We start from the raw sequence: 23,246 nt of genomic DNA on the forward strand, positions 1-23,246 counted from the left end.
GAGGGGCCCCCGTGTTGAGGATCAGTGTGGCGGATGTGTTACCTACCCTTACCACCTGGGGGCGGCCTGTCAGGAAGTCCAGGATCCAGTTGCAGAGGGATGTGTTTAGTCCCAAGGTTCTTAGCTCAGTGATGAGCTTTGAGGGCACTATGGTGTTGAATGCTGAGCTGTAGTCAATGAATAGCATTCTCACATGGGTGTTCCTTTTGTCCGGGTGTGAAAGGACAGTGTGGAGTGCAATAGAGATTGCATCATCTGTGGATCTGTTGGTGTGGTATGCAACTTGGAGTGGGTCTAGGGTTCCTGGTATAATGGTGTTGATGTGAGCCATGACCAGCCTTTCAAAGCGCTTTATGGCTATAGACGTGAATGCTACGGGTCAGTAGTCATTTAGGCAGGTTACCTTAGTGTTCTTTGGCACAGGGACTATGGTGGTCTGCTTGAAACATGTTGGTATTACAGACTCAGACAGGGAGAGGTTGAAAATGTCAGTGGAGACAATTGCCAGTTGGTCAGTGCATGCTGGGAGCACACGTCCTGGTAATCCGTTTGGCCCTGCGGCCTTGTGAATGTTGACCTGTTTAAAGGTCTTACATAGGCTGCGGAGAGCGTGATCACACAGTCGTCCGGAACAGCTGATGCTCTCATGTATGTTTCAGTGTTACTTGCCTCGAAATGAGCATAGAAGTAATTTAGCTCGTCTGGTAGGCTTGTGTCACTGGGCAGCTTTTGGCTGTTCTTCCCTTTTTTAGTTTGTAATAGTTTGCAAGCCCTGCCACATCCAACGAGCGTTGGAGCCGGTGTAGTACGATTCGATCTTAGTCCTGTATTGATGCTTTGCCTGTTTGATGGTTCGTCGGAGGGCATAGCGGGATTTCTTATAAGCTTCCGGGTTAGAGTCTCACTCCTTGAAAGCGGCAGCTCTACCCTTTAGCGCAGTGCAACACCCAGAGAACATTAGTGTCTGTTCCTGAGAAAAAATAAGTGCGTGGATGTTTAGGAGTTTGATAATTCGGAGGAGGACGTTAGGAAAAAAATATATTGGGTATTGAGTTGACTGATACCCCATTTCATTGATCCCCAATCATTGGGTAAAGCTGTACTGTGTAATATGAATGATACCCCATTTCACTGCTTCACATTCCAATTGTAACGTTCTGCATCACTTTCAAATAGGTACTTTTATTTTGAAGACAACCCGCACATTCCCCTATTGTGCCTAATCCTTATTGTAGCTAGCTTCACAACCCGGTCCCGGTCGAGCATCACTCGCCAGCTGCTTATAACGTTAGCTATGGGCAACAGGGTTAAGTAGCTGGCTAGCTATTTATTTTCATGATCTGAAGTTGAATTTTAATAGGCGAACAACAAGTGGCTACCTAGATAATACTTACAATGATTCCTAAATCATTACTAAGAATAATGAAAATGACTACAGTTTCTACTGGTCATTGTTTTCAGGCTGGTTAGCTAGCTTCCCCAGAAGTTGCGGTCGAACAAATAACGCTTTGTTACCAAAGCGGTATTGTAAACACTTCGTTAATGGCAGTTGTTTGCAGACTTTTTTGTACAGCTGTGACAGTGCTACTGATAGTAGTGGTGGCGCTTGGCTTGCACGTGTAAATTCAGAACACACAACATTCTATAATATAACTGTGTTATTTGACGTGTCAAATTAAAAGCGTATTTAACGGGTAAAATAGTGTTATTTGACGTGCATCTTTTTTGACACGCAAAGAGCCAAACGGCGTCGCATAAAATGTAGCTGCTATCAGTTAGTGTACAGGTGCACAAACCGACTGGCCAGCTCTGGAGAGCAGCTGTGACAGATCAAATAAAAAGTGCCCTGGATGGCAGGCTAAGGGACGATTTATTTGAACTTTGTACAATTATTATTATTAGTACACTCTTCCATGGCTTACTTCCATCACGTTCATTGGAAATAAATTAAAAGTTATCGGCAGTACATAAAGTATAGGGGGATTACTTAGATACATACATGAGTTGTCCCAACTGAAATAACGGTTAAATGTCATTACATTAGACTAGCCATTTTGTCCACTCCACATTTGGTTTAGAATTTATTGAGAAGTCAGATCATATTATGGTTGATTTAAGTACAGGACAGCAAAGTTACAACAATTATACAACAGTTGGCTAATACTTTACCTATTTGAACAAGCGAACAAGTTTTGGTAAAAAAAATAAGAATATGTCCAGAAAAGGTGTGCGCACATGAAAACGCGCTCGCGCGGAAGATAGGGAGGAGTTTTTTTGTTTTTTTTTCATAGAAGCGGCGCGTGATATCCTTCCGCGGGAGTCGAGCAAGGCCCTTTCCCTCCCGACAACACAGAATGAACAAGCGGCATTGCTGCTTAAACAATTTTTTTCCAGGTTCCGCGTTTGGAAATAGCCCATATCCAGAGTAAACTAATCGGCTGGGGGATACTGGGCGTGTGTGTTTTTCTCACCGGCTTTCGTTGATTTATCCACGGTCTTGTTACTTTGGTTGAACACTGAAGAAATATAATCCGGGGTTGAGTTGTGCGCGGCAATCTAACTAGCTAGCGACTTCTGTGTAGAGTGGTTGGGACAGAATGGAGCTGATAACAATCCTCGAAAAAACTGTCTCTCCAGGTGATTATACAGCTCCATATACTTATCTTTAACATTTGCCATGTGAAGAGTTTAGGCCAAGCAACTTGACATATCTGTATTTGATAACGATAACGGGTGAAAGTTAAATCAGAAAAAGGGAGGAGGAAATGCCTAGCACTCGGCTAGCTAGGCTGCTAATGTTAGGGCCTACTCACTCTGCGGATGCGGCTTCTGTGGTGAATTCGCTAACATGCTAACTTTTAGCACTGTTAATAGTTTAATCTGGGTGGCATTGGCCGAACTGCCAGTTGTCAAAATGTATTATCCGTTGGAAAAGTTATCACCCAGATAGTTGGTCATTTTGATGGGATATTTTTACTGGTTTGATACGTATAGTTACCTATCAATTAACTTGGCTAACTAGCCATTCATGTGCAACTAAATCGGCCCTGCCTTGCACGCCCGCTAACTTTAAAGATTAATATCTAAGTACTGTATCTAACATGTGCATGTTGTGCCGATGTGATTTTTTTTTCTTTAAGAAAAGGCCTGGGCTCAATCATGTAAACCTTATTAGGTGGTATACGCTAGCTAGTGAAGTAAACACTTGTGCATTGCCCGTGGTGATGTAACATGTAGAGCGAACTACGTTAGCTAAATAGTTTGATACGAGTTGGTTAGCTGGATGGCTAACTTAATCGTTGGCCTCTAGTAGCTATCCGCTAGTGAGCATAGCATCCCCGGTAGCCAACGTGTTTGCATGACATAGGTCACCTATCTAGCTAGTAGGGTTGATAAATTGCCTATTTAATTCACTAGTTAACGAACTAATCTCGCATCAGGAAATGTACACCCACAATTTCCCAAGTAGATTTCCCAATTATCGCAGTAGCGGTGAATGTGATCACTGGTGGACACACTAGCTAATGTTAGCTAGGTAATCGTGGTAGCCTAGCTAGCTAATCGTTCTAGCTAGCTGGGCAATGTAGGAATTGCAGATGCATGCTAACATAACTTTGCTGCTTCATGTTGTAGCTAACTAGCAAGTGCACTAGCTATTCACATTGTATAACGCTCACATTTTCTCCCTCGCCCCCTCAGATCGAAATGAACTGGAGGCGGCACAGAAGTTTCTGGAGCAGGCGGCAATTGAGAATTTGGTTTGTATAACTACACATTTTATCAGTCAGACGGATAATATATTCCGGTCACATTCAGGTCTGGCGCCAGAAACACAGGGCATGAGCGCATTGAATTGAATTGCCGGCGTTTTCAACTGGGCCCTTTCTCCATCTCAACATTATGGCAGCAGCGTCACACACCTCAGCTTTCGCGAATGAATGGAGACCTAGCATTAACCCACGTTAGCTAGCTAGCACACCAGCTACACCATTGTTGGAGTCCAGTGCCTTGGCATGATCACTTGAGCACTAACAAAATTTCGACAAATGTCCATTTTCAGTGATTTTTTAAGACGTTTATTCATTCAGATTAATTTCACTTGAGCAGTATAACCCCGGGATCGAACAACGAGTTCAATGATAGTGATGGATCACTAGCAGGGCGGATTACGCTGTTTTGATATGGACACATGTGGCTAACATGTTGTAATTGTATAGCTGCATTTGATTCCGTATGCTATTCAAGTAACTAATAGTTAACCGGAAAACTGCCTGATAGGCTTTTACTAGTGAGCAAGAGCACTCCTCCCCCCTGACAGATGTCCATTGCATTTTTGGAGTAGAAAGCAAAAGAGGGTGTAGCTAGCTGGCTAGAGAAGAGGAAGTAAGGCGTGATCAAGGCATCTGTCATTGAACTACATTTTTTGCAGAGCTATTTAGCTTTGAAATTAGTCTCTGCCTTTTGAGGAAACATTTATGCTATGATAACAATTTTGGGCAGTGGCAGATCCCCATAGAAAAAGCTAGTTTGTGCAAGGTGTGCAGGGCTCATTTGTGCATGTTACATACAAGTTATATATTCTGAAGAGTAGTCAAACGCAAAACATCGATTGTGTAATCTCCCATTTTATTTGTCCACATGTCCTTATGTAGCTTTTTTCAAGTCAAAATAATATAAATATATTTGACATTTTAGTCATTTAGCGGACACTCTCATCCAGAACGACATACAGGAGCAGTTAGTGTTACGCGCCTTGCTCAATGGCACATTGGTAGATTTTTTTTTACCTGGTCGCCGCAGGGATTCGAACCAGCAAACTTTCGGTTACTGGCCCAACACTCTTAACTGCAAGGCACCTTTAAGGTCTATGGCTTGTTTGCTGGACTGTGCAGCTCTGTTAATGATCAGTCACATAATTGGCTAGGCAGATAAAAAACTATTAAGGGAGTTTGACCCAAATCAGTAGTCAGAAGATGTCATGGTACAAGTGTTGCTAAATGGCCTTCTTTTGTGGTGCCCTCCTGTCCTTCATTATCATTAAAGACTGCATTATGATTAAACCCTATCTGTCTTTTAATCCATCAGCTAAAGGGACAAATCAACATATTTGTACATACACTTTTTGATCTCCAGAAAGCCTAGATAGTGACTCCAAGCTAGACACTTGATGCCTCATAGGCCCCACTAATGGGATGATCTTGAATAGGTGTCACGGATGAACTCTTACATCTAAAATTGGTCACAAAGCAGAGTATACAGTTACTTCCGGAAAGTTCAAGTCTGGGCTCTGGCTGGGCAACTCAAGGACATTCAGAGACTTGTCCCAAAGCCACTCCTGCATTGTCTTGGCTGTGTACTTATGGTGGTTGTCCTGTTGGAAGGTGAACCTTCGCCCCAGTCTGAGCTCCTGAGTGTTCTGGAGCAGGTTTCCATCAATTATCTCTCTACTGCTCCATTCATCTTTCCCTCGATCCTGAGTAGTGTCCCTGCTGCTGAAAAACATCCCCACGGCATGATGCTGCCACCACCATGCTTCGCTGTAGGGATGTTGCCCGGTTTCCTCCAGATGTGAGGCTTGGCATTCAGGCCAAAGAGTTGAATCTTGTTTCTCATGGTCTTAGTCCTTTAGGTGCCTTTTGGCAAATCCAAGCGGGCTGTCATGTACCTTTTGACTGAGGAGTGGCTTCCGTCTGGTCACTACCATAAAGGCCTGCTTGGTGGAGTGCTGCAGAGATGATTGTCCTTCTGGAAGGTTCTCCCATCTACACAGAGGAACTCTAGAGCTTGTCAGAGTGACCATCGGGTTCTTTGTCACCTCCCTGACCAAGGCCCTTCTCCCGCGATTGCTCGGTTTAGCTGGGCGGCCAGCTCTAGGAAGAGTCTTCGTTGTTCCAAACTTCTTACATTTTAAGATTGATGGAGGCCATTGTGTTCTTGGGGACTGTCAATGCTGCCAACATTTTATGGTACACTTCCCCAGATCTGTGCCTCGACACAATCCTGTCTCAGAGCTCTATGGACAATTCCTTCGACCTCATGGCTTGGTTTTTGGACTGACATGCACTGTCAACTTTGGGACCCTATATAGACAGGTGTGTGCCTTTCCAAATCATGTCCAAACAATTGAATTTACCACAGGTGGACTCCAATGAAGTTGTAGACATCTCAAGGATGATCAATGGAAACAGGATGCACCTGAGCTAAATTTCAAGTCTTGTAGCAAAGGGTCTGAATACTTATGTACATAAGTTGTTTCTGATTATTTTTTAAATTTGCAAAAAAAGTTAACCTGTTTTTGGTTTGTCATTATGGGGTATTGCTAAGGATATCTTTTTATTTAATCCATTTTAGAATAAGGCTGTAATGTAAGAAAATGTGGAATAAGTCAAGTGGTCTGAATACTTTCCAAAGGCAATGTATATGTAAAATAGAAACCTTAACAACTTACCAGGACCTGAATGAATTTAGCAGTTTGTTGTTTTGGTTACACAAACGCATTACAGATCTGATTTAAAACAACCACACATGGATCAAAAGAGATTGTGGTGCCTGCTGCTGCTACTCACTGACTGCAGCATGAATGGAATTTAGTGTCCAAATTGTTTTGCTGTTGCATACAAACCTGCTCTGTCATGTCTGTTGATTGATTACTAGCCTCCCACATCCTTCAGTTGCTGAATGTAACTGTTGAACGCTGTTCAGAATCACTGCAGTGAAATCTTACTCATGCCTGGGACTGAAGGACTGTGGTGATGAGAAAAAAATCTTACTTGTGTTTTACTAAACTACTACCATCTTATGGCCTGATTGTGTAAAAAAATACATTTTAAAAACTCTCCCCACCCTTTCTCCAGCCCACGTTCCTGGTGGAGCTCTCCAAGGTGCTCGCCAACCCTGGCAATACCCAGGTGGCTCGCGTGGCCGCAGGGCTGCAGGTGAAGAACTCACTCACCTCCAAAGACCCGGACGTGAAGACACGCTACCAGCAGAGATGGCTTGCCATCGACGCCAACGCCCGGAGGGAGATCAAGAACTTTGTAAGGAGAAACTCTTCTTCTACCTCTTAAGTGCAGATTTATTTATACTTTCTAGCTTCAGTTGGCTTTCATGTGGTCCCCCCAAAACAATACCAATGTTCTCCGCCCCACTTGGCTTCATTCAGCCAAATGCACCAGTTGATTCACCTCTAACCCCCCCCCCCCCTTTTCACTCCCCTCCAGGTTCTGCAGACCCTGGGCACGGAGACTTACCGGCCCAGCTCGGCCTCCCAGTGTGTGGCTGGCATCGCCTGCGCAGAGATCCCCGTCACCCAGTGGCCCGAGCTCATTCCCCAGCTGGTGGCCAACGTGACGGACCCCAGCAGCACTGAGCACATGAAGGAGTCCACCCTGGAGGCCATTGGATACATCTGCCAGGACATAGTGAGTGCCCCTGGCACACACACATTTGCTCACATGAGGATACAGTGTTTATAACCTCAATCTATCTACTGTAATATGGAACTTTGTGACATTGTGTCCTCAATAACAATTTCACAAATACAAGATTCCAAAATCGAACCTAGGCTAAATTGTTTTTTGTTTTCCAAAGCATGTTTCGCTGCAGAGCAGATGTAACTTCCATGAACACCTGTCTTCTCTCCTCCCCTGTACTGTAGGACCCTGAGCAGCTGCAGGACAACGCCAACCAGATCCTGACAGCCATCATCCAGGGCATGAGGAAGGAGGAGCCCAGCAACAACGTCAAGCTGGCTGCCACCAACGCGCTGCTCAACTCACTGGAGTTCACCAAAGCCAACTTCGACAAAGAGGTGTGTTTGTGTCCCCCGCCCTGCCTGTGTCCCACTATGTTAGTGTTTAAGTTCCTCCTTTGTCGCCTGCTGTGACCCCAAAAATGGAAAGATGAAATGGACAAATCTGAGCTTGTTTAGACTTAACTATCTGGTCTGTGATGAGAAATCATGCACCACGCTGAATGTGTGATGGATAACCCCTACCACAATATCTGAGACCTGCACACATGGTTGGGTTTTGAATGCTTTGTCTATGGGCTTGTCATGACAGTGAATGGGTCTGTGTTTTCCAGACGGAGAGGCACTTTATCATGCAGGTCGTCTGCGAGGCCACACAGTGCCCAGACACCAGAGTGAGTATCGTGAGTTTCTCTTTTCTATTTAAAACCTTTTTTGGCACATTTATTCATGCGTTCAGCCAATAATCATATTGTTAACCAATGTTGGTGAAATGCAATGTCTGTCTCCCAAAGGTACGAGTGGCTGCCTTACAGAACTTGGTGAAGATAATGTCTTTGTATTATCAGTACATGGAAACGTACATGGGTCCGGCACTGTTTGCGGTAAGCAACCCCCATGCAGCAACTTGGGTCTTGGTCTGTGGTCTTTCGATGTGCTTCTATTTCTTTCTGAAGAACTTAAGGCAGAGAACTCCAAACAAGGTCTTGATGGACCTTATCAGTTACTGATATTATAGCGTTGCTTGTTGACCACTTGTCTGGTCTAGAGAGATAATGCACAACGCTGTAAATGCCTGATGTGTAACTCTTACGACAATATCTGAGACCTGCACGGACACCAAGGCCAGTAGTCCATATCAAGGACGCTCCTTTAAAATGAACATCCTGACCCCCCCCGGTCTCTGTCCTCCCCCGAACAGATCACAATAGAAGCCATGAAAAGTGACATTGATGAAGTTGCCTTACAAGGAATCGAGTTCTGGTCGAACGTGTGCGACGAGGAGATGGATTTGGCCATTGAAGCGACTGAGGTGAGCCCCACCCCACACACACACACGTGCTTTCAAACGTGTTTTAACTCGATAAACTAAACACAAGGCAACACTACAGCCCACTAATGGAAATGTAAACGTTTTATATATTATAACACCCGAAAGGGTCAATTGGCCGTGCTTGCTGAGTGACGATCTAGCTCACCTGTCTGGTCTGATGAGAAATCATGCTCCATGCTGAACGCCTGATGGATAACCCCTACCACTAAATCGGAGACCTACACCTACCTTGTTATTTTGTTATCACACCATTAGTCGGCCATTAAGCTGACATCCCTTACCTCGAGGGTGTTTATTTTAGGTGCAAAATGCATACAGTGGAGAGTTGCACAACAACAAAAAGGCAAATATTCCTCTAAGTTTGGTACATCTTTCTCTCTCTCTCTCCCCCCAGGCATCGGAGCAGGGCCGGCCCCCAGAGCACACCAGCAAGTTCTATGCCAAAGGAGCCTTGCAATACCTGGTGCCCATCCTCACCCAGACACTCACCAAACAGGTACCCAAGAGAAGAGCCCGCGGCAGTCATTTTACACCTCGTTATCCTCTCCGTTACACATTAGGGCACAGATTTGATGGACACAATTCAAGTGAAGCGTCTGTATGCACCACACAACATTTCAGTCTGCCGTTTTTTAGTGTTTACCACAAGGCAAGATTCCTTGCCGTTCACAGCCCAGCCTGGCTAGCACAGCCCACACACAATTCTAAGTGAAACAATGTTAATGAGGTTGGAGGAGGGAGAAATCGACCAAACAGATTTGGATTAATGTGAAGCATGTGAAAAATGCCAGCCACAGGGTGTTGGAAACCTTACCCGGACAGGGTAAGCCAGCCCGTGGAAGTGAAGGCATCCCCAGCCAGTTTGTCCTTGGAGAGCAGGGCAGCGGTGGTGACGCTACATGATTTAATGTCAGCCAGAGACACTAAAACGTCCATCCATAATACCTTTATAACCTAGAATGATCCTGTAGAGTGAGACATACTGATTGATAAGGATATGGGTGAATCATTTCCTTGTATTAAAATCTCTGTACAACACTAATGCCTCTAGCTGGCAGAATCCTTAATCTTGAGATTAAATTAAGATTCTGCCTCCTAGGAAAACCTGGTCTGTGATGAGAAATCATGCACCACGCTGAACATGTGATTGATAACCCCTACCACAATATCTGAGACCTGCAGACATGTATTTTTAATTTAACCTTTATTTAACTAGGCAAGTCAGTTGAGAACAAATTCCTATTTACAATCACGGCCAAAGCCGGACGACGCTGGGCCAATTGTGCGCCGCCCTATGGGACTCCCAATCGCGTCCGATTGTGATACAGCCTGGATTTGAACCAAGGTGTCTGTAGTGACGCGCCTAGCACTGAGATGCAGTGCCTTAGACCGCTGCGCCACTCGGGGAGCCTGTATTAAGGGTGGGGGGGTGGCTCCTCACCCATCCAGGTGCCACCATTTTGTGTCTAATACCACATACAACATTGTTGATTGTCCCCCGGGAAGACTGTGTTCTACTGCTACCACCCATTCTATAATAAGTACAAGTGTACCATGTGAAGTCTAGCAGGGAGGTGTGAGGATTTCTGTACGTGCCACCCCAGTCTTATCTATTAGGGGCTTTAATGAGACACTACTTGTCTAGCTGAATTTGTGTCACATTTGGTCTGTCCTGTTATTGTGTGTCCTTTTGTGTAGAATGTCCTTGTTGATATGCTATAGGTACCTGTTCATGTGAATGTATGCTTTTTCCTTTGGGTCTCCTTCCCTTCTACACCATCGAGTCATCTCTCCCGGCACACCTTTTTGTGTAAATGTTTTTCCTCTCACCTGTCCTATGTGCAAGTCCAGTATAGATTCCTTTCATACTTCTCCTTCCCTCCACCCCCCTTCTTTGTTCCTCTGTCAATAGACATTTGGTTTTTATCCCTCCTTTTCTCGATGTAATAACGTCTCCTCTCATTCACCCCTCTCGCTTCCTCCTCAGGACGAGAACGACGACGATGACGACTGGAACCCGTGCAAGGCGGCGGGCGTGTGCCTGATGCTGCTGGCCACGTGCTGCGAGGATGACGTGGTGCCTCACGTGCTGCCCTTCATCAAGGAGCACATCAAGCACCCCGACTGGCGCTACCGCGACGCCTCGGTCATGGCCTTCGGCTCCATCCTGGAGGGGCCCGAGCTCAACCAGCTCAAACCCCTCGTCATTCAGGTGACTAACTTCACCAAATGTAGACATGAAGACAAATTCAACATGCTGTAAGCCATTCTTGTAATGGCTTCGCTCAATTCATTCTAATGAACAATTATGACACACCATCACTATTGTCATTGGTTGCACTAATTGCAGTATTTGTCTACATAACCTGGTTCAAGCATTCATGACATTACCCTGAAGAAGGCACAGTGATGCCGAAACGTTGGTTTACCCATAAATGACCGGCCGTTTTTATATATAGTGTGCGACTATTTCTATATCTTAGTTTATTCTTCGTTAGTCGGCATCTCTGCACAAAATACTTTTCTCTGGGTGTGCGCCAGGTCATTATTTTTATTAGACATGAAGACATGCCATAAATGGAATACCACCATGTTATGATCTCAACCTGCAGCTAACATATCAGATCGAAGAGGAGTTTTGATTATCTGTTAGGAAGTTCTTGGCATAGTAGGGATGGGATGTTTGGCTCTTTTGACCGCCTCGGATCTTGTCGACTCATTCAGTCAAAAGAACGACTCGTTTGGCTCCTTTTGTTCATTTGAGTCAGTAATGCCCCGAGTACGCAGGACCCCCGGCCGGCGAACGACGAACTGAAAACTCGAGTCATGATTCCACAAGCCTCTTGTTCACATCTCGTTCACCATAGGGGGCTTATTGGAGCCGTCGTTTGTGATTGAGACGTGTGAAACTGCTTTAAACCATGTACATTTGTTGATTGCTAGGCACACGAATATGATTGTTTCTTTATTCATTTGAAATGGGGTAAGGTTGTGGCTCCAACCGGACGAGATTATGAACGACTCTTGGTGGAATTGCACTCCTTAAATGTCTCCCGTGAGGGTGACGAGCACCATGTTCAAACTGCAGCCCCCAGAATGATTAATTGTAGAGTTTGAGTATGTTTGAGCAGAGGCTCTGGTTCTAAAGAAATGCTGCGCCAATGACATTCAATAATCAATTAATTGCAGTCATTCTTGCACCATGCGATCAATTATCAGTTGTAAACATGCATTTTTCTTCTCGACGCTTATGATCTATTTCCCCGTGCGCGTATGACCGATGGTTGGTGGTCGGAGTGCGTCTCTGGAGCCGCTGAGCCGGAGGAGTGTGTATTGATCCCGCTGTAGGTAGGACTCACTGCGGCCAGTACTAGCAGGTCAAAACGAAAGACTATAAAATGACCCGGTCACTCAGGAGAAACAAATCACGCGTCTCGAGTCAGTAAAAAGAGTTGTTTATAAAGAACGCATCGTTCGCCCAACTGCACATCGCTAAGGCATGGCCCAACCAGCTCAAACCCCTTGTCACGCAGGTCAGTACACCAGCTTCCGCTGCATTATGATAACATTTAACATTTAAGTCATTTAGCAGACGCTCTACTTACTGATACCACCGATTTTCCCCCAAGGGGAAGTTTCGGTGGAGTTTCACAGCAGCATAGACTAACATGCATACTAACAATCCACCGTCTGATGGGTGTGTCGAGCAAGGAAGAGAATTGCTTGTGGCCAAGTAGAAATGTATCTGCTGTAAAGGTCATTATCTCTAGGCTGCAAGCATTTCTCAGTTTCCTTGTGTTGCATGCCCATCAGATAATGCATTGTCTTTTCTGTGTGTTTTTAAACTCCCTTACGGTTAATAATGAAGCTATCTGCAAGTTTCAGTAAATCTTTAGATGAACCACAATCTACCCTAAATTGTTGCCAGGGTGATCGGGTATTTCCAGACGTGTTCATTCACAAGTAGGGTGGACTGGGGAGGCTGTGAGGAGGCGGTATCGGCCGAACCACCATGTTCTTTCGTGGCTGTGTGTATGGCTGCGTCTCAAATGGCTCCCTATCTGGTGCACTGTTTTCTACCAGGACACAAGTAACGCGTTATGTAGGGACTAGGGTGCCATTTGGGATACAGACTGTGCGAAATCCTTGACCCCCAGGCCCTATTGAACTGTGAACTGAAAGTGGGTGCTTGTCTCAGAGTGAGCTGGTGATAAGCTTGTGTAACTGTCCATAATCCGAGATAAAAACCTGTCGTTCACTAGGTAGCAAATGTAAAGAGAACTGACCTGATATATTAAATCGACAGTTACACGTCGGAATATTGTTTTTGATGACTCGTATCGTTTTGCTAGTTCGCTGTTCCTGCACCGCTTATTCATCTTTTTATGCAGGAAGCCAAATTGTTGTCATCAACACATTTTTATTTCCATGACTGATAAACTCCTTTTCTCATGGCTCTCTTGTCTGTCTGCAGCAGACATATGTTTGGAACATCTCGAATCACAATAAAATCACACTATCGAATCGCAATACATTTAGAATCGTAATACATAACGTATCGCGAGGTCCCTGGCAATTCCCAGCCCTACTCTGTAGAGGCTCAGTGACAATCCCTGGTGGCCCCTTTCCCTGTTTGTCACATTTGACAGGCGCTACTGTTGTAAAATCTTGTCCACTGCCCTCCCTCGCTACACTTAAACACTGCTGTTATATTAACAGTACCTTCCTTTCTCTGCCCATCTGTCGTTCTGTTTACTCTTGAACCCTGGTTAACGGTACTTAATAATTTAAATTATTTTTTACATTCCTATAGCGCTTTTCATAGGATCTCAACGCTCTTAAATGGGGAGACTTCATGTGTCGTCGTCCCCGTTCATTGACACTACCGGGGTTAATGCTGTTCTTTCTCCCTTCCCAGGCAATGCCCACGCTGATTGAGCTGATGAAGGACCCCAGCGTTGTGGTGAGGGACACCACGGCCTGGACAGTGGGCAGGATCTGTGAGCTGCTGCCGGAGGCGGCCATCAACGAGGTGTACCTGGCCCCTCTTCTGCAGTGCCTCATCGAGGGCCTGGGGGCCGAGCCGCGCGTCGCATCCAACGTCTGCTGGGTGAGACACAAGCTAGAGCCGCTTTTTGATTTGATTAATTTGACAATTTTTTAAAACTCAACACGTGGATACAATGCATTTAAAATTGAGGGTCACGGAAAACGGTAAACAGCGTATTTCCATTGTGGGCCTCCACCACACATGCCGCAGTAGTACTTTGTTAATCCCACAGATAAGGATTTCATCACCACAAGCATCAACGATATACTGCATAGTACAAAGACACCACATGCTCATTTACAATTGATGCCGTAGATCTGTCCACCCCACTCGAGTGAAATATGTTGCATCAAAGTACCTGTAGTTGAGAGAGATACCTGTCAGGTCTGTGACGGGAGATCATGCACCACACTGAATATGTGATGGATAACCCCAACCACACTATCTGAGACATGCTAAAGACTTTTTTTTTTTTTTTTTTAAGGACCAAAAATAATGATTCATGATTTTCATATGGATGCCCTCGTAACTTCTCCCTCCATCCCTTTCTCTCCGTCCCTCAGGCCTTCTCCAGCCTGGCGGAAGCCGCGTACGAAGCCACAGATGCAGCGGAGGACCAGGAGGAGCCTGCCACGTACTGCCTCTCCTCCTCCTTCGAGCTCATCGTCCAGAAACTATTAGAAACCACAGACAGGTAGGCAGGACTGTCCAGAAACGGTTGACTGGTAAGCAGGACATGGGGATGGAATGTCGCCTTCTGTTGTCAGGACTGTAGAGGTTTAGAAACCTCAACTTTGCTAGTCAAACGAGACATTTTGTCTGGAGGATTTCTGAAGTTAGCTGGAGACTAACTCTCTGGTCTGTGATGAGAAATCATGCACCACGCTGAACATGTGATGGATAACCCCTACCACAATATCTGAGGCCTTCAATGACAAAAATGCATTTGGAGATGTAGAATGGCGTTAAAATCTACTTCCTCAGGAAATCCTTTGAAGCCCTTAGCTGTATATACCCTTTTGAAGGCTGTGAGTCTCTTATCCAGTCTCGCTGTCATAGATCGATCAGGTTTATGTATTTAAATGCACCAAATTTTTTGCTAAGAATTGCACACATTTCTGTATAATATAAAATGCAAGTAATTTGATTTCCTGATGCATAGTAATGATTGTAAGTTATGTTTTCCCTGTGTCCACCAGGCCGGACGGTCACCAGAACAACCTGCGTAGCGCGGCCTACGAGGCCCTGATGGAGATTGTGAAGAACAGCGCCAAGGACTGCTACCCAGCCGTGCAGAAGACCACCCTGGTCATCATGGAACGCCTGCAGCAGGTCCTGCAGATGGAGGTGGGTCCCAACAGAGAGAGCGGTGGATTGGTGGGGTTAACCTTTTTGGTCTGTGATGAGAAATCATGTACTCACTACTCTGAAGAGCTCTGATGTTTACTTAAGGATTTATCTGAGACCTACTCTAAACTATTAGACATTTTGCTTGGATTCTTTTCTGCATTGAATAAACTCCCATTGAAGGAACTGTTGATTTCATGTGCGCTCTCTCTCGCCTCAGTCTCACATCCAGAGCACGTCGGACAGAATTCAGTTCAACGACCTCCAGTCTCTACTGTGTGCCACCCTGCAGGTGAGACGAGCTGACTTCATTCAGTTTGACCCTCAAACTATTTCAACCTCCCCGAACTAGAGGTAGAAGAAGAATACCTAGGGGGTTCCATGAATATATTTAGCTGTCTGAGTATTTTAAAGCCTAAGAAAAAAAGACAAAAGCCATATACATTTTTAGTACTTGTCTGATCTGTGATGAGAGATCGTGTACGGAAAACCCTGATGACACTAGGAAGAATCTGAGACCTGCACAGACATGATCTAAAATGTACTAGGAAAGGAGAAGGCTTTATGAGGAAAGGTACCGTAGACGGACACCCAGCAAGGAAACAACTTCTGGGTTGGAGTTCTCCTCTTTCCCACTTCTCACAGTAGCTAAACGACTTTCAAGTTAGCCTGTGCTATGTTAGGTTAACCCTTTCCCTCCCCACTTCTCTGTAGAATGTGCTGAGGAAGGTGCAGCACCAGGACGCGTTGCAGATCTCAGACGTGGTGATGGCCTCCCTGCTCAGAATGTTCCAGAACACTGCCGGCTCCGGGGGCGTACAGGAGGATGCGCTCATGGCCGTCTCAACCTTGGTGGAAGGTGAGCCATTTAAAACTCACACTGGTGGATGGGTAAAAAAACATTTAGATGGTCACACACACACAGGGTTTTCTACGCACACTTTAGTAGGATGAATTATGTTTATGTGAATCTAAGCAGTTAAACCTCGTATCTGGTCTGTGATGAGAAATCTTGTACTCAAAACTCTGAAAACCCTGATGTTTTAATAGGATTTATCTGAGACCTGTTTCTAGCCGCTTGGTCAATGTGAATCTGATTTCCAGTCTTCTAGCAGTATGTAAATGGTGTGTTGCATGTCCAGTGTCACATGCCTCACTGAGCATTTTTACAAGCACACTAAAAAAAATGGTGTTATGGCAGTGGGCAGAGTGTGGCATTAGTCATGTAATCGCGTTACTCTAACTGATCTTAATCGCTGTAAGGTCACAATCAAAGTAAACATAAGCCAATTAAAACAGCTCTGAAAACCAGGTATCTTTGGAAAGATTAGGATGTATATAAGCGGCTTAATCGGTGTTCCAGTGGCGTTTTCGATCGGTGCGTGTGCTAGCACCAGCAACTATAGCCTCCATCTTTTGCACGAGTAAAGTGAGTTAGGACCAAACTGCAAGTATATGAATCTTATAAATAGTTTTCACATACAAACTTTTTATATGTCCGAACTCAGAATCAAATAGGCTTCCCAAAAATGGCATGGTCGCTATGGTAACGTTTATTTTGATTGAAGAATTTCTGCATTTATCAAAGTGCCTGATTTTTAGATATGTCCATATAAACAAAATTATTAGGGAAATCGTTAATTTTGCAATGCATGTAAACATTTAAATCGAATTGTCATATTAATTTAGACTATTCACAATAATTGTGTGCATGTAACCATACTCAATGTTCTGTAATGTCTTCTGTTTCCTCAGTTTTGGGCGCTGACTTTCAGAAATACATGGATGCCTTTAAACCCTTCCTGGGAATTGGACTGAAGAATTATGCAGAATATCAAGTGGGTTCTATGTTTTTTTTTCAGATTATATTCCTATTAATCTCTTAAAGTAAAAAAACAAACAAGATTTCTCCCTTCCACTGACGCCTGTTCCTCTCGCTGCTCTGAGCTGTGGCAGCTGGGATTTTGGGTGGTCACAGAGTAACGCAGGGTCTATTTCACCCAGTGTTCATGAGGTAGCAGGGCTGCCATTGTCTACACTGGACTTTGCGGGACCCCACACTTGAAATGCACTGACTTAGTAGCGAAGTACCTTCTAGTAATGCTTGCCGTGAGAGTCGACACTCAATTATTTCACCTAGCTACCCCGCTCGCCCTCCCTCCCTCCCTCGTCAGGTGTGTCTGGCCGCGGTGGGCCTGGTATGTGACCTGTGCCGAGCCCTAATGTCCAACATCCTGCCTTACTGCGACGAGATCATGCAGCTCCTGCTGGAGAACCTGGGGGTGAGTTGCACTTTAGTTTCTGCCAGCTGTGTTGGTAATACTGGAATGTGCAGGACCCAGGACATTTTGAGTCTTTTTTTATTGTAGATTTACAGCCTCCGTTTTATTGATCGGTTACTTTGTGGAAGCGTGTAAATGTCTTAGTGTCAAGCTGACCGTAGACACAGCAACAAAAAATTATCGGGAAGAAAAGGGGATATAATTCCAGCTGTCTTTGTTCATATGGGTTAGGTTAAGTCTTGTAGATATTCATAACGTTTTTCACTTGTACTGACTAAGGGCGTGTGTGTGTTGCCCCTGCAGAATGAGAATGTGCACCGGTCGGTGAAGCCCCAGATCCTGTCAGCGTTCGGAGACATTGCCCTGGCCATCGGAGGAGAGTTCAAGAAGTACCTGGAGATCGTCCTGGACACCCTGCAGCAGGCATCACAGGCACAAGTCGACAAGGTAGAACAGATGGACACGCGCTGTACCACATTGGCATCCCCCTGTTTCATTTGACCCTGACGCCTGTTCCTCTCGCTGCTCTGAGCTGTGGCAGCTGGGATTTTGGGTGGTCACAGAGTAACGCAGGGTCTATTTCACCCAGTGTTCATGAGGTAGCAGGGCTGCCATTGTCTACACTGGACTTTGCGGGACCCCACAAGTTTCTTCCCTGAGAATTTTTTTTGTAGAACCTTGTTAAGCATGCCTCTTCCGGAGTTTGTTAGAGATATTAGTATTATAGTGGTCAATAGATTACAATGACAGTTGCGCTCCTCGGCGCGTTCTGTCCTCTATTCTGCTAACATGCTGTGTTTTGGTCCCCCCCTGGCAGACGGACTATGACATGGTGGACTATCTGAACGAGCTGCGGGAGGGCTGTCTGGAGGCCTACACTGGCATCATCCAGGGCCTGAAGGGGGACCAGGAGAACGTGCACCGTGAGTCCGCCATCGTCCCACTGGCATAACTAATCGACACATTTTGTGGATCTAGTATTTTGGTGTTTTGTGCGACTATGGTATTGATATTGTGTCTTGAGATGCCAAATGTACGATTTCACTGCACTAGTGTTTACAGTAGAGACTGAGGAGTCCTTCCACTGACGCCTGTTCCTCTCGCTGCTCTGAGCTGTGGCAGCTGGGATTTTAGGTGGTCACAGAGTAACACGGTCTATTTCACCCAGTGTTCATGAGGTAGCAGGGCTGCCATTGTCTACACTGGACTTTGCGGGACCCCACACGTGCACATGGTGGCACACTGAAAAGTCTGAAAATCAGCAAATGCCACTTTTCCTTACACACATCCTTAATCACCTCTTTGTCTGAATTATGGCAATTTTGAGTGACTTGGTCATCTGTCACCTGTCTTAATTCTCATGTTTGCGCTGAACATTGTCTTCCTTGCATCGTTCTGTCCTACCTGTAGCTGACGTGATGCTGGTGCAGCCCAGAGTGGAGTTCATCCTGTCCTTCATCCATCACATCGCTGAAGACGAGGACCACTCTGATGGCGTGGTGGCAAACGCCGCCGGACTTATAGGGTAAGGCAACTAGGATTATCTCAGTGGTAGTGACGCTTGCTTTGTGGATCACAATAATACTGAAGATGCTTTTGGTACGACATAGCATAAAAATGTTAATGGCAGCTTGGGCTAAGATGCGCGGAGGAGGGCAGGTGATCTCAAGGCATGAAAGTTACTTCATGATGAATTCTGATTAAAAAATTCTGTGAGATCTTGTACTCAAAACCCTGATGTTTTAATGGCGTTTATCTTAAACCTGCACAGACCCGGTCAGTAAGAGACTTGAAAAGGAGTTGTTTGAGGTAGCAGGCCTCTAGATCGAAGTGTTTCCAGCGACTTGATCAATGTAAAACGGTTTCCTCCGCTTCCCTTTGCAGTATGTAAATAGTAATGTTCCTGCCCGACGTGCTTAGTTTAACCCTTTCCCTCCCCTGTGACGTAAAATGTGCTGCATGTGGTCCGACTCTCCCTCTTTCCTCTCCTCAGAGACCTGTGCACGGCCTTTGGGAAGGACGTGATGAAGCTGGTGGAGCTGCGGCCCCTCATCAACGACCTGCTGACGGAGGGCCGGAGGTCCAAGACCACCAAGACCAAGACGCTGGCCACCTGGGCCACCAAGGAGCTGCGCAAGCTCAAGAGCCAGGCCTGGTGAGTTATTGTCCTAATGCCCTACTGACTGACAGTCACCCCTACAGCACCTTTAGGGCGTCACAAAACAGCAAGGGAATAGCTAAGGGATTAAAAAAAAAAGTACAGTTTGAAAGTTAATGTTGCGTTGGGATATACTTATTCAGGAAGTGCGAGTCTTGTCCATTTATTTATTTTTCATTATGGAGATGGTGTGAAATTGTAACCTTTAGTGATTTCATGAAAGCGCATGTATAGAGTGTGTAACTTGGTGACCAATTCTGATATCTATAAAGTCACCAGAATTTCACTGGAGCAGCCTAATGAGAGAGATCACTATGTGCATGGAGCACGTGAACACAGGACTTTGGCTCCTTCAGCTAATAAGCTTTTCTTCCTCTTTTCCTCCTCTACAGATTTCATGCTGGTTGGGGATAAGATGGACAACAATGAAAACGCCCCACTGGAGTTTCTTCTGTCTTTTGCGTCGTGTCCGAGTTAAAGCAGAAGTGAAGCGTGCGCTGAGATGAGTGTCTGAGAATGTGTGAGTGAGAGCGAGAGTGAGCGAGGATCGACGTCACACCACCTTCTGAGTACAATTCCAGCAGTTGCCGGCAGACCAGCAGCGCCCCACCCCTGAACCCCCACCACCACTTCCTTAGTCCCCCTGCCACCTTCTTCTTCGGCCACCTGTGGACTGATTCTGACTTGACAAGGACTCCACACAAAAACGTGGATCGCTGTAGCCGGCTAGTTCTAGAACTCTTCTGAAAAAAAAACTAATATTAGTCTACAACAGGATCACCAGAGCAGAGAAATAAAACTGCCAAAATGTGGTTTCTTTTGAGGGAAAATACAAACAAAACATGATACGAAAGAACGCGACTATTTTGCTCTTTGACCGATCTGTGGAAGATTTACTTTTTCCCTTGTCATTTTTGGGGGGTTTCCTTCCAGCACCATATGGTTGTGGACTTGGTCAATTTTACGCAAACGTGAACTGAACCGGAATCCGAAAAATAAAAACTTTTGGGGTGTTAGAAATGCGCCTAAAGGATCACTGCTGGAGTTGAAGGAAGATGAAACGAGGGGGACGAGCAGGCGGTCTCCACCCCCCTCGTCTCCTACTTCTAGCCTCTCTGATATCCCCCAGCCTGCCCCTGCAAGGAGCCCCCACAGCGATGCAGGGGTGGAGCTAGCTGACCAGCCTGGATGATGAAGTGTGTGTCTGTGAGGGAGGGTATTCACTGTCTCCTACACCCCCCCCCCCTGGTTATTTCAAATAAATAATAAAGCTTGACGCAAATTCAAGATATATTTCTGATGCTGTTTGGGAGAGGGCAGTGGGGGCCCGGTAGATTACTTATTGGCAGCACTTGAGTGAATTGGCAAGAAGGTGTTTATTTCCTGCAAGAGAATCACTGACAAATGTTCACCGGTTCAATTTTTCCTTTTTTTTAATGGCATCAGTAGTTTCTCTTCATCTTCAGTGTGGGCTTCTAGATAAACAGACCCTTTCTTGCCAGCCCCGTTAACAAGAATTGGTGAGGATTTATGCGTTGAGTGCATCAGGATCAATCAAGGCTAGGGGAACACTTCCAAAATAACTACATTTGACATGTAACACTATCTTCTTAGTGTTAAGATGAGCAAGGAGTAGAAAACGAGTGCCAAATTTAGACTACTCGTCATAGGGTAAAATACAACAAGCAAACACACTTGCCTAAAGCATGCAGTTCAGAAAGAAATCTATTGAACTACATGATGAACGAGTGAATTGGGCTCGTTTCAGTTCCCATTTGTTGGTTTCTCGCTGCACTTAGTTGGAAAAGGGTCACTCACCAAGCTGTTAAAATGAGAATCGACTACGTTTGTACAAGGTTATATTTTTCCATTGCTATGAAAAGAAACAATAAAATGATATCAAACATTCCCCAAGCAGTTCTGGTACTTTGGTCTGTATTTTCTTTTGTTTCTTGCAACTGTTTGTAATGCACTGTGATGACTTTGGTGTCCATGGCAACGCTAGGTTGGTCGAGATCCCCCCCAGAAACTTCCAGAAAATGTATCTGTCTATATTGGCATAATCAATCGGGTTCAATTTAACTTGTCATCACTGTTTTGTACTGTTTACGTTCTCCAATGCATACTTGTTGGATATGAGGCGTTTTCCATTTGATTTGAGATTGGACATTTTTTTGCGGTGACTTTGGTCCTCACACCACTTTGGATTGTGTAACATTGTCCTCATGGGCTTGGCTATTTACACCATGTCATGTGTTGAAATGATATTAAGAATTGCAACATGAATATAGAATTGTGAACATTATGACAACCTGCTTTTTTTTCTTTTCTTAATTTCCAACCTAGTAAACTAATAAAAATCTATATTGTACTTAACACTGTAACCTTTCAATGTTCTTCTGTAAATGGCTGTCACTTGTGTCTGCTGACCCTTATACCCTTGCATTGAGTGTGTGTAGATCATTATTCTATCTTGCTTAAAAGGAAAGTCAGCTAAACATTACTCTTGTCCCTCCAGACATTAACGTGACCTGTTGATCAATTTTGGCATTTTTATTCACCATTATGGTGCACTACTTCTGAACAGGGAACATAGACGAAGTACATTTGATCTGAGCAGAATTTGGAATAGTTATTTTAAAAGTTGACCCAAACCACATGTGTGTTATTACCTGATGTCCAATCCTACGGATAATGGGGAAGAAACATGGAAGTGCAGTACACTGTCAACTACCAAATACAATATATTGTCAGGTGTCTGGTCACCGCTAGTGCCCAGCTGACTGAACTGCAAGTGTTGGTTTTATTTCCCCACAACTCAATTTAAAAGTTGAAATGGTACAGTGCTGTCTCATACACCTGCCATGCTGATTTGGACAGAAATGTGAGTCTTTATAAATGGGTGAAATGCAAAACTTGGCTCATTGTGAAGGCTACATTTGCTAAGAGAGATACAATGCATCTAAAATAGCACGTAGTGAAATTAGAAACCGGGTGGTTAATTTATACTTGATCGTGAAGAGTGGGATGATATCTGGAATGAGCAGAGCAGCAACTGATGACGTTGTACACAGTCACCTAAAAGGCTCGAGGACCACGATCACAAAGAGCAGACACGAAGTAAAAAAATTATGAAATTTAAAATTTCATCTTGAAGTAGTGCTTTGTTCCAAATGAGAGAGAGCGAGCAGGCAAGCGTTTTACGGAAGTAGAAGAGAGCGAGGAGGAGAGTGGGGTGTATGTGTGACTGAACCAGAATCTAGGGGCTTTTGGGGTCCTTTCTACTTCAGGAAGCGTTCAGGGCATCGGCAGAGACACATGATCTATTATATTGACCAGATTACTCAAGTGGCCGCTCGAAAAATGAAAAGGAATGCCCTCAAAAATGAAAGGCAGGGGAGGCAAACTCAGGTGGGACCATTCTAGCCAATGAGAGGGCAGATACGCGTGTGAACAACAGGCACAACTCAATATATAAAGTTTTCTCTCAAAGTTGCCGGGATGTAACGTGTCCTACTTATATCATTACGCTCGTTAACAACCGAAGCATTAAAAAACGTATATTCGAACAAATAAGCCTCACGTGGCAAATAAGCCATTACATT

At 44.9% G+C, this 23,246-nt stretch overlaps 1 protein-coding gene and 3 non-coding genes across 5 annotated transcripts; all 4 read left to right on the forward strand.

Annotated features, from left to right (window-relative positions):
• Positions 1 to 2,299: 2,299 nt before the first annotated feature.
• On the forward strand, positions 2,300 to 22,017 carry LOC115110197 (importin subunit beta-1). 2 transcript variants are annotated; one of them, XM_029635640.2, is made up of 22 exons: positions 2,300 to 2,637; positions 3,700 to 3,758; positions 6,855 to 7,037; positions 7,221 to 7,421; positions 7,658 to 7,810; positions 8,086 to 8,154; positions 8,266 to 8,355; positions 8,673 to 8,783; positions 9,199 to 9,300; positions 10,792 to 11,016; positions 13,723 to 13,914; positions 14,418 to 14,548; positions 15,054 to 15,201; positions 15,422 to 15,493; positions 15,916 to 16,060; positions 16,957 to 17,039; positions 17,376 to 17,483; positions 17,787 to 17,930; positions 18,301 to 18,406; positions 18,894 to 19,008; positions 19,477 to 19,638; positions 20,034 to 22,017. In XM_029635640.2, coding segments are annotated over exons 1-22 (2,640 nt in total). In that variant the 5' UTR covers positions 2,300 to 2,597; the 3' UTR covers positions 20,035 to 22,017. The 2 variants fall into 2 exon arrangements, with proteins under 2 accessions (XP_029491500.1, XP_029491501.1); XM_029635641.2 differs by having other exon boundaries at positions 8,086 to 8,145.
• LOC115110947 (small nucleolar RNA SNORA79) lies at positions 17,121 to 17,264 on the forward strand. The gene has a single exon (XR_003860707.1). It is a non-coding gene; the product is annotated as a small nucleolar RNA SNORA79 (small nucleolar RNA).
• LOC115110949 (small nucleolar RNA SNORA79) lies at positions 17,988 to 18,131 on the forward strand. Its single transcript, XR_003860709.1, has one exon. It is a non-coding gene; the product is annotated as a small nucleolar RNA SNORA79 (small nucleolar RNA).
• Positions 18,569 to 18,710, forward strand: LOC115110948 (small nucleolar RNA SNORA79). The gene has a single exon (XR_003860708.1). It is a non-coding gene; the product is annotated as a small nucleolar RNA SNORA79 (small nucleolar RNA).
• Positions 22,018 to 23,246: the final 1,229 nt, after the last annotated feature.

This window comes from Oncorhynchus nerka, linkage group LG21, assembly GCF_034236695.1.
Source record: "Oncorhynchus nerka isolate Pitt River linkage group LG21, Oner_Uvic_2.0, whole genome shotgun sequence".
In the NCBI taxonomy this organism is placed as follows: Eukaryota; Metazoa; Chordata; class Actinopteri; order Salmoniformes; family Salmonidae; genus Oncorhynchus; species Oncorhynchus nerka.